Genomic DNA, 11,317 nt, shown 5'->3' with positions numbered 1-11,317 from the left:
GCAGTTTTCAAAGAACCAATTTGATAAACAAATAATTTTTCGTCAGCATGATTTTTAAATAGAGTATTTTCCTTGTATCATTGCTCTATTTTTTTTACGTTCGTCATATATCTCAGTTCAAAATGTTTTTTTACAACGGAAACTCCAATCAATATCTATCGATTAGAGCAAGATGCTAGGAAAATGTACTCTTGGCTTTTATAATTTTGTGTCGTCTCCTTCTTTTCTTAAACGCATTTTTTTTTTCAGGGGTATTCACTGAAATAAAAGAAAAGCAAGATATTAGAGTCCAAATAAACCACCTTACATATGTCAGTAGTAATCTTGTGTTAGAACTATAGAGCAGCAATTCTGAACTGTTCAGATTCTGCGCGAAATTTTTTTGCAAATAAAATTGGGGCGTGGGATTCGAGACACTGATGGGTCGAAAGGGCCAAAATGGCATCAACGTAGAAAATTTGAGAATTTATATCAGCCGGTACTTTATCGTCTGATAAAATTTCAGCAACTTCTGAAGGTGGGCAAGTCTTGGATTAGGCATTTCGAAGCCTTTTAAAATATCTGTACGCAGGGTTTCCGTTGTCCACCGGCATTGTACCATATCACGACTAAATTACTCAAAAGATCGTATTCGCGTCAAATACCTAGTGTTCACCCTAAAACAGCGCGTCTTCCATATTCTCCCGTATTTTTTTTAACGATTTTGAAAAGAAGTCTAAATGTCTTCTTTTTTATAAAATGCCTAGAACATCATGAAGTTTGTAATAATGGTATATCTACGATAATTAATTAAATTTTTAACTAAAAAGGGTTTTTCAAACAGTTATAGTCAAGATTAAATACGTAGTCAATATACAGGGTGTCCCATAAATTCGTAAATAGTTTAAAAATTCATAAAAATTGGGGGAATTGTTATATTTCCATGCTGTTTGCGAAAATGTTATTCCTACGACAGAGGATTTTTTTTTGTATAGAAAAAAAATGGTTCTATTTTTTGCCGATAGAGGGCCAGGAGAAACGAGTCCAACAGGAGTGATTGGACCTGAACGTTTCTTCAATCTCTTCAGTGTCCGAAACGTGACGATCGTAGGGCTTCATCCGACTATTCATGGTTGAGGTAAAATTACATCTCCAATAGTGCTTTATCCACCATCATGATGAAAACCTTATGCAAGTGCCTATAATAGGAAAATTCAGAAATGAGCTGCTAATCGTACACCTTGCATTTTACAGGACTTTTATTTGCACGTTTCCACTGATTTGCTTTCATGCGGCTCCCTCTATCAACAAAAATTTTAAATATTTTTTTTCCGCACCAAAAAAAAAAATCTCCATAAAACTGCATTCAAATATACAAATTCCTCCAATTTTTATGAATTTTTGAACTATTTACGAATTTATGGGACATCCTGTATTTTACCCCATTTTATATATTTCTCCTTTATTTTAATATTTTAAAGCACGGGGTGGCTATATGTTGCGATAGGTATCGATAATAATTTCACACATATCATTCACCTTACACATGAAAATTTCGTAAACGTGAAGGAGTGTTGATATACTGTACTTGGATCGCGACGGACGTACGCTATAATTTCACAACAGAATTTCAGATGTGATTCACATGACATGATAATTGTCTTATTTGCGTAACATTTCAGATAGGGAGAGAAAGGGCAACAATTTTGTAATTAATTTTTTAGGATAGGATGACCAAATAAAAAGTTAATTATTTTCATTTTAATAACTATACAACCCCTTGCAATATGAATGACGTATCTGAGTTTTACACGTTATTTGAATATTTTTTTTAACTGAAATTATGCTTCTAGGATCATCGGTTCGCTAGTAATTTAATGGACTTAAGTATTTTACCCTATATACAATGTTTTTAAACGATAAATCGTCTCTAAAGTAAATTTTTCAATTTTCTGATCCACAAAAAAGTGGGCGAAATATTTTTCACTGGTTATATGATAAAAAAAAAAACAAAAAAACATTTTCAAAAAGCATCCACAAACGCTCTTGAATACGTTATTTATGTTGTAGAAAAAAAAATTAAATAATCATTCAAAACACATTTACAAACACTGCAAAACAAATTTCATGCAAGAACATTAACCGTAACTCTGTGAAGTTTGTGTTTCGCAGTTTTCAAGATACAAATAATAGTAGCTTCACAACAAAGGATTGTTTCATACTCAGAGACTGAATTCGCAAAACACTTTTTCAGTACTCAAACCATTTAGGACAGTATAATAGCAAGCTAAAAAAGGAATCAGAATCCACAACATTGCTTTCGAGTATTCTACATGCAGGGATCAGACTGACAAAAAGCAACAACACTACACACAAAACACACGGTAATGGCGATCTTGTAACTGGGTGATTATCGAATATTATGGAATGCGAAAAGAGCTAGAATTATTTGCATATTGACAAGAAAATATTTTATTTACGAAATATTTTCTCGTTGTGTGTGTGTGTGTGTGTGAGTGATGATTCTTTTATAAGATTTTTTCGATATTTTTTTTTGCTCACTGGAAATCGAAAAAGTTTGATTTTTATTGCCAAACAAAAAATTGTGCTGGCATTTTTATGGCGTTGCCGATTGTGACGTAAGTCGATTCATTTACAGGGATCTTTTCGTTTATTTCTTTCAATCCGGGCACAACTCGGGTCTATCGCCATGGGCAAACCTAGTGAGTTTTTTGTGCCGGAAGTGTAAATGTAAGTACCTAACAGTCTGAGTGAGTATCTAGTGTTTTGTCTGATTTTTCAGTGTACTGCTATCTATATATCAGAAGTGAAGTGCGTGCAGGGCCGCCCTTATAACACGTGGGGCCTTGTGCGAAAATAATTTCGGGTCTCCTTAGCCCCGATTTTATATATTTTGAGCGGAACTGGAATCGGGCATCCAAACATTCATGCATTATCAAAGAATAAACACAGGAATGCTGAAAAATATCAACTCACCAATGAAAATTCAGAATTAACGAAAGAAAAAAATCTCAGAATTAACGAAAGAAAAAAATCTCAGAATTTCTGAAAATCCAGAATTAATGAGAAAAAATCCCAGAATTGATGAAAGAGAAATAATTCCAAAATTTATGAAAGAGAAATAATTCCAAAATTTATGAAAGAAATAATTCCAGAATTCATGAAAATTCCAGAATTTATGAAAATTCCAGAATCAAATAAGTTGAGGCTCAGACACATTGTTTTTAGTACGAAAAATATATATTTATGTTGGAAAAAATGTATATTTTATTACTTCTATTACCGTAAGTGCGGACGGCCCCCTAAAACCGCGGGGCCCGGTGCGACCGCACCTGTCGCACACCCCTAAGGGCGGCTCTGAGTGAGTGAAGTGTAATAATTGAATATTTGTACCGTTTGTAGGGCTATTGGTCTCTGTGGCGAGAGTTTTTAACGGGAAGATCGGCTCGCATTCGCTCCTCGAAGTTGGGAACCACAGAATACCAACTTCAGCCAACCACCAATGTGGCGGTGGGGTTCAAAAGCAGGACTTCGCGATGCGAGTCCGTCACTACGACCACTCGACCACCACAGCGGCTCATTTACAGGGATCACGACATGGCTTCATGCTGCCACTGACACGACCACAAAGTTAATGCATGCTGTCTTCACAACGACTCGGGATATCAGAAGTGTGGTCTTACTTTCATCAATTCCTCTTTTTTACCAGACGCTGCAAGAATCATGGCCAGCTCATAAAGTCTTGCCAGGTCCTCGTTTTGCTTGTCTTGAGTTTCATCATCCGACCAGTCGTCCACAGCGTCCGATTGCAAGTACGGTTGCTTGTTCAATACTGGTAAAGTCGAACCGTATCTGGTATTGTAAGTATCATCTCTGTTGATACCTATAACCTGCAATGGAGCTCGTTGTTTCTGCAATTCCTGATATAATTCCTCCGCTACTTTCCAAAGTACATCCTCATCTAACTTTCTCTCAGGAAATCGGTTCGGATCCTTAGGCTCGATATTTTGATAAAACTCGGGGATCTTTGGGAAAAAAATTCGAACCGATTAATGCGACAATTTCTCTCTAAAATGATTTTTGTATAGAGAACTGGGCTACGTTAATTATGCACACGTATTTTTAATCATGCGTATGTGCTAGCCGATTTTGGTTCAAACTTATTAAAGGGAGCTAGCTAGCTTCTGACTGTGCAGGTCTTGGTTCGAATCCCGGTTCGAGAATGGAGATGTATACTAACACACTAACAAAAATTCCCTGGACAGATCGTAAAGATCTCTTGGGAATACGTGATGATCACGTAATAAAAAAAGTGTTTCTTATAGGAAAAAAGGATTCGTCGAATGTTATATTTCACCTAGCGGTTTATCTCAGCTTTTCTGAGGTTCAGAAATCTGTGAATAATGATTTAGAGCAGTGATTCCCAACGTGGGCGTTAACGCCTCCTGGTGGGCGCGGTAGAATGTTCCAGGGGAACGGTAGAAGCTACGGGTAGGAGGATCCTAACATAGGATCCTATGGGTTATATTGCGTTGAGGGGCGACGGGAGAAAAAAAATTGCCGAAGAGGGGGGGGGGATGGGACGAAAAAGGTTGGGAAACTATGATTTAGAGCATAATTTTCCAAACTTTTTGTTCTCCATCGCCCCCCTACTTCAAAATTTTTTTTTCTCTCATCGCCCCTCAACTAAGCAAACCCATAGGATCCTATGCTATACCCGTAGTTTCCATCGTCCCCCGGGGGCGTCATAGCCTACTTTGGGAAACACTGATTCAGAGTTACCTTCTCAAAGGTGACGGTGTTTCAACTTGAAATCTTCCTTTTGGGCGTTAAGAAAAGATGACATAGCATCTACTTTGATTAAATAGACACAAAAATTGAATTGAAAAGCCTCGTTTAGAACTCAAATCGTATTGAATTCGTATTTTTTAATATCCTTTTCTGTGTGTATGCCATTTTATTTATTTTTATTTCATTGTAACTTTCACAGCCATCACATACGTAAAATAACATTTACGCACCTTAAAGTGAATATGGGAGACCTTTAAGAGCCATGTTCAGAACCCGAAAAATAAGTTCCGTAATTTTTTTTACCGTTTCCTCAAGATTTTGCTTCTGCTAGACCCAGGTAAAATAAATACTGTATATGTATAATGAATTAAAGTGATTTTTTAAAATTACGCTTGGCTTATGTATACATTACCTATTTTACATGCTTAAGTGTTCGATGTGATGCGACTTCACTTGAACCTACCTGTTCAGCGCTTAAGAAATTATTCCTGTTTGGTCCTTCAGATTCTTCGAAGAAGTTCTTGGAGCTTCTTTTGTCTCTATCTGACTTGAAATGATTAAGTCTACGACGCTGGCGTGTTTTCTTACTGCCGGTTTCGGTTATTCCTTCATTATGAAGGTCCCGTTTTCTTCGATACAATGCGTATGGCTCGTCGTATTGGTAATCTTTTTCGTCATCGCCTTCAAGATAACCCGGAGTTATTATAAATGTACGAAATGACTACGTATATCACTTTATAATTAATTGCCTTAAAATATTGGAGATTTTTAAATTCCATAATTTTTTTTTTAATTTGGTTTAAACATGTATCAGACTAATCTTAAGAAATTTAAATAATTTATTTAAAAAAAACTAACAACTGAAATGTATCCGTGTTATTATTTATCACGGGGGTCGCCATTTTGCGGCCTTCGAAAGCTTTTTATATTTTTTTAAACTAATGACAGTAGTCTTACTTTTTTTTGCTCACATAAATTCATCTCGTATTATACACGTTACCTTGCACAGCTTTCCCTCCAATATCAGGTTTTATATCAGTGTTATCATCTGTTCCTCCATCAGATCCAGTCAAGTCATCATCTGGAGGTGGTTCCACAGCAACTGGCTTATTCTGCTGATTCCCGAACATTATCCCTTCTTTAGACAGTTCAACTGCAAAGTTTCAAAAATTAAATGAAAAGAAAAAAAAATTATTTTGGATTTAAAAAAAAAATAAGTTCGAAAATGACGTAAAATCATTAAATTTTCTTAAAAAGTAGTAACAAAGATGAGAACACGGCATACCTTGCCTAGCAGCAGCATCTCCATTAGGAGAATCGACATTGTTTTGTTTGCTATCATCCGCTATTATTCGACTCGGATAGCTGAGGGATAGCAGTAGTAGGAAGCCAAAAGCTTCCACCCAGTCCATGGGTGCTGTAAACTATTTGAATTGAATTAAGGTATTTTTTATTCTAATTGCCACATAAAACTATCAATTTAATATTTGAAAAGAATATTTCTCGAATATACACCAATATATTTAAGTATTCTATTCAGATCAATTATATGAAATTAAGCATAAAAAATATTGCCAGTACTTATGAACTTGACGATCATAACAGTATAATATAGATAGCTAAGTTTTCTTTACGTTTCATTTAATTCTGAAATACTCTCTCTTGAGATACGGAAAAGATGATACGTAATTTGGAGAAATTATCCAAATACGATTTTAACATCTACAGACGATTTTGACGTATCGCTCACATAACCTTATAGTAGATGGCTACATGTAGCGCGTTTAAGTAACGCAGTTTGTACTACGTTGCTTATCTCTCTCTGACATTCAACTCCACTATTCCCGGAGTAGGCCTATAATTAGTGAAATAAATTATGATATAGTGGACGGCGTCCAAGTGGAGCAGTTGGTTTACACTCTGTATCTCTCTGACATACAATTCCGTCTTGAATTATAATCAGTGAAGTGAATCATAATATAGCTGACGGCTACAGGCGTCAAAGTGCAGCGCAGTTTATACTAAGTTCGCTTATACTTCTTCCTATCTCTCCATTCCTGAAGTATAATTAGTAGAATAAATGAACTCACCAAAAAATATCCAATCAAAATTATACTATGAATTTAAAAAATCTTAAATATCTTTCAAAGAGCTTTTGAGGTTACTAGTAACGAGAACATGAATTTTATTTGGCTCTAGTGTAATACTGTATTCACTTCATTAATACTCACCGAAGTCTTCAGATGGAATGACTATTACATTGCTGCTGAAGCATTATAAATCATCTTTAGTGATAGCCGTTACCATGAGCAACGAGCCCTAGATGGAGTTCCATGCGCCATTGTGCAGGGGCCAAGTGACAGTATATATAGTGATCAGCATAGCTAATAATAACACGTTCAGGCAAAAAAGAAAAAAAAATGCGACGCGTCACAGTTGTCATGGAAACTATGCACCATCTCAGAAGAAGACAGTTACCATGGCATCCGTGATTGCGCAATCCACCGCCTCCTTCTAATCCACGCTATTCTCTACTGAATTGAAGACCTTTGATTCGACAATAAAAACTGAAAATCGAATCATTCTGATCTAGCATCTGTTTTCGTTTTCAGCTCTTTATTTCATTATCAATCGCGGTAATGAATATCACCGTAAGAAATCGGTTACAGATTCCCTTATTCACTAAAGCTATCATAATATGAACATTTACAATGAAAAATATTTATACATATTGAAATATAAAACATCTTTAAAATTATTTCTAATGCTAATGTCATGCGGTTTATTCTTAAAAAATAACAAAAACTAAACCATTATAATGAAAATAATTTACTTACTCGAGTTCAATGTGATAGATTTGTGGTCACGAAGTAGTGACAACAAGCCAGCCAGATGGAGAGGCAACCTGCTCCTCGGTTGCCAAGTAGAAGGATGTCGTTTAAATATCTAGCTCGGATGCGGCGGTTTCCAAGAACAGTGCGTCATTTGGAGCATGCTCTATCCGCAATTATTGATCGATGATCCATTTCTCTCCAACATCCATCCATTCCCTCTGGATTCGCTTCTATGGTGATTCCTTCAAAGCTGCTTGACGTTAGTTTCCTTCATTCCTATCCTCTTCGACTGTCTGTTACTTCTTTTTTTTCCTTTAAAACATATATTTTATAGTGAACACCTCTAGTTCTTCACTGGACTTCAATCATTTTTTATTTCATGAAAGATTAAACGACAATTTCACAATGTGAATGGAAGTAACATACAATTTTTTTCTCTATGTAATAACATTTTGTCGGTATACGACCTTTACCTCTCCCAGATATTTCCTCTAATGACTAGATCATGGTCATCTTTCACCAGACAAGATAACTTATCAAACCAGGATACCACTGCGCTCTCTCTCTTGAAATCATACATTGTGTGTGTGTTATGTGTGATTAAATTTCAAACTTCATATATATAGGGAAGACTGTTATACCTTGGCACATTGTTTTTCAAACTTTTTTTCTCCTCAGTCAATTTTTGCCGTAAAAAAATTCACTAAATCCATTTTTAGTATTTGTATAGTGTATCATATAAATTTTGAACTACCTTTCTTTCTTACAGTAATCATGAAATGTGGATTTTCGAAAAGGCAAAAATGTTCCAAGGTACAACAAGGGGTCTTGTACCTCACTGTTGTACCTTAAAACGGAGTAAAATTACAAAGACAAAAAATTACAAATATACTACTTGAAAAATCATATGAGTATTTTTTAATATAAATCATACACATTATAGAATTAAAAAAAATCAAAATAATGGCATAAATATGATTATTAATATATATACATATAAAATCACAACAATAATGGAAGTAGGAACGTATGTATATAGATGAAATGCATAATTATTCGACATTATACTTGTAGAGAGTTGAGAATATCATACTTTTGGGTGATATGAATGCTCGCACTGGAGGATCGGCCAATGAACACCTCACATTTATCGATGATGATCTTATTTAACTCTAAAGATCTTGTCATAAATCACTGAGGAATCAGTTTTGTATGTTAGATAACTTATTTATCTTAAACGGTGCTTTCAACCATGATGATCGAGGTAATTATACAATTTTTAGCCAAAGTGGAGCTAGCGTAGTTGATTTCATAATTGTGTCTCAAAATATGTTTAGGGATCACCAGAAAATCGACCGTGTTCATACGGTCGATTTTCAGAGGATCCATAAATTAGTCTCCGATCATTATCCCATTAAAGCGACCTTAAATATGATTGACATAAATTGCTCTGAAAGCCATAGGGCAAGCGTTTAATTTAATAAATCTGTTTAGGATGATGAGAGAGGTAAACGAGATATTTTTGAATTTCATTTTGACACTCATTTAACCACTAGCCCTGACATGAATCCACAAGATTTGATTCCATATCTTACGCAAGTTGCTACAAAATATGGGTTAATATTTAAAGCAAGCCTTCTTAGGGGATCTCACGCGTCGAAATATTAGGATTGGAAGAAAGTTGTTGCCCTGTCTCTCTTGATACCAACTAAAAAAATTCCACGTTTCTTAGTGCAATGTTCACTGAGATATTCGAATTCAAAAAACGGAGGAAAGTTGGGGGGAAAAAATAGCATTAAATGCTGGTAAAACAGTTTATCCGCATTTAACGCTGTTTTTTTACCAACTTTCCTCCGTTTTTTGAATCCGAATATCTCAGTGAACATTGCACTTGGAAACGTGGAATTTTTTTAGTTGGATTTAGGAAAGACAGGGAAACAACTTTCTAATTGGGTTTCTGAGCACACGGGGACTGTATAAAAAATTATTATTTTGTAAATTTTAATAACTATACAACCTCTTGCAACATGAATGACATATCTGAGCACTACATGTTATTGGGATGCTTTTTCTAATTGGAAGTATGCCTCTAGAATCAATGGTTCGTCAGTTAAATGCCATATGCCCTGTTACCTATGCACCTTGCATATGCTATCCTATATGCTGTACAGAGTTTCACATATCTCCAAAAAAAACATTTTTAACACCTTTCACGCGTGATAAAATAGCATGAAATCAATGAAATTGAATAAAAATTAATTTAATTGAAAACTATTCAGTTATAAATTAAGGTGAAAAAGATTGAGAATTCATTGACCCAAAATCTTATTTTTAATTAAATTTAAAAACTAAAAAAAATTGTATTTTTAGTAACCCAAGTATTTATGAATGAATCTGAAATCTTTTTCGTCATTTTATGAACTGAACAGTTTCCTTTATTTTGAATCAACTTTTATTCCATTTTATCGATGCCATGCTATTTTATCATGTGCGTAAGGTGTTAAAAATGCATTTTTTTTTTTAAATTTGCAAAAAATCAAGTATTAGAGGTATGCCAAACTTTGTCCTGGTATAGGGCAACATCATGTGCCAAATTTGAAATAAATCAATGGTTAAATAATATTTTTAATGATATTTCTAACTAGGACATAGTTTTTTCACCATGTAAAAGTAGGGGAGCCCTTAATTAAATTATGGGTCATAAGTCGGATGCGGACCTTTCCCGTGATTTTTTCCCATCCACGGGCCTGGCTGAACTAAATATTTATCGATTTATTGATAAGGCTTCAAATACAAATACAAGGCCACAACAGGCAAAATGCTCAATGAGATGGCTGGAAAAAAAGTTGCCCATAACAAATATGGATGGCACGTATTTCTAAAATACAGCAACCCAATTAAAAGTGCAATTATACAAACCATATATACATGATAAAATATAATACACTGCCCATCAAAAATAATTATGGTTGTCTTATCTACCTTACAAACTTTACAACATACATTTAACCAGGATTGCAGTAGAAAAATTTTATAAAAAATTATTTTACATTCCATATAAAGTTACATTGCAGCGAACGTAACCAACAGGCTTATTGGTTGTTTTTTTTTTTTTTCAAGTTTGTAAAAGGTATTTTATCAAACTTTTATAATGTTAACGAACACATCACACAAAGGTATTTTATATAAAGTGTGATAAAATTATTTTTTCGCATGGGGCCACAAAATGTCCAAGCCCATGCCTGGTTATACAGCTAATTATGGATACACGAGAGGATTAAAAAAAAAATTCTAAACAGATGAATAACAGATTGTGGAAGCCGTTGTAGCTCTTGAGCATTTTTATCTTGGTTTAAATTCTTCATCATGTGTTAAGGCGTACGTAATTTGAAACAGATTTTCGTCATCTTGAAAAAGAAAGATTCTTTTTTTTCTTTCTTTTTTTCATTCATCATAAAAGATTATAAATGAATGGTATATAACAGCAGAAAAAACAATTGTTGCGCGATATACATTTAAATAATATGTGTTTAACAAAAATCGAATTTTCATTTTATGAGGAGAAGTAATGAATTTTATTGATAAATTATATATGATATTTGCAAAGATCATTATTATATTAAATTTCCTGTTGCCGAGAGAGAAAAATCTTTCGAAAATGGAGAGAGGGTACCAATTATCATAATTATTTT

At 34.4% G+C, this 11,317-nt stretch overlaps 1 protein-coding gene across 2 annotated transcripts; it reads right to left on the bottom strand.

Annotated features, from left to right (window-relative positions):
• On the bottom strand, positions 1 to 7,735 carry LOC149084963 (uncharacterized). Of its 2 annotated transcripts, none has more exons than XM_089232706.1 (6): positions 7,629 to 7,735; positions 6,077 to 6,215; positions 5,792 to 5,944; positions 5,255 to 5,472; positions 3,684 to 4,025; positions 1 to 258 (listed from the first exon to the last, which is right to left on the bottom strand). In XM_089232706.1, exons 2-6 carry the CDS (start codon positions 6,201 to 6,203, stop codon positions 256 to 258), a joined length of 843 nt encoding a protein of 280 aa, XP_089088832.1. In that variant the 5' UTR covers positions 6,204 to 6,215; positions 7,629 to 7,735; the 3' UTR covers positions 1 to 255. The 2 variants fall into 2 exon arrangements, with proteins under 2 accessions (XP_089088832.1, XP_089088833.1); XM_089232707.1 differs by lacking the exon at positions 7,629 to 7,735 and adding an exon at positions 7,023 to 7,097 and having other exon boundaries at positions 129 to 258.
• Between the last annotated feature and the right edge of the window lie 3,582 nt (positions 7,736 to 11,317).

Source organism: Pholcus phalangioides, unplaced genomic scaffold (genome assembly GCF_987345545.1).
Source record: "Pholcus phalangioides strain wild (caught in Gottingen) unplaced genomic scaffold, Ppha-v1.0 ptg000007l_1, whole genome shotgun sequence".
Lineage (NCBI taxonomy): Eukaryota > Metazoa > Arthropoda > Arachnida > Araneae > Pholcidae > Pholcus > Pholcus phalangioides.
This window is presented reverse-complemented; position numbering and strand designations above follow the sequence as displayed.

Coding starts and splice junctions, on each gene's coding strand:
- LOC149084963 (XM_089232706.1), bottom strand. CDS start 6,203: ATGGACTGGGTGGAAGCTTTTGGCTTCCTACTACTGCTATCCCTCAGC. Junction 5,945..6,076: donor AGATGCTGCTGCTAGGCAAG/GTATGCCGTGTT, acceptor GAAACTTTGCAG/TTGAACTGTCTAAAGAAGGG. Junction 4,026..5,254: donor ATTTCTTAAGCGCTGAACAG/GTAGGTTCAAGT, acceptor TTTTTCCCAAAG/ATCCCCGAGTTTTATCAAAA.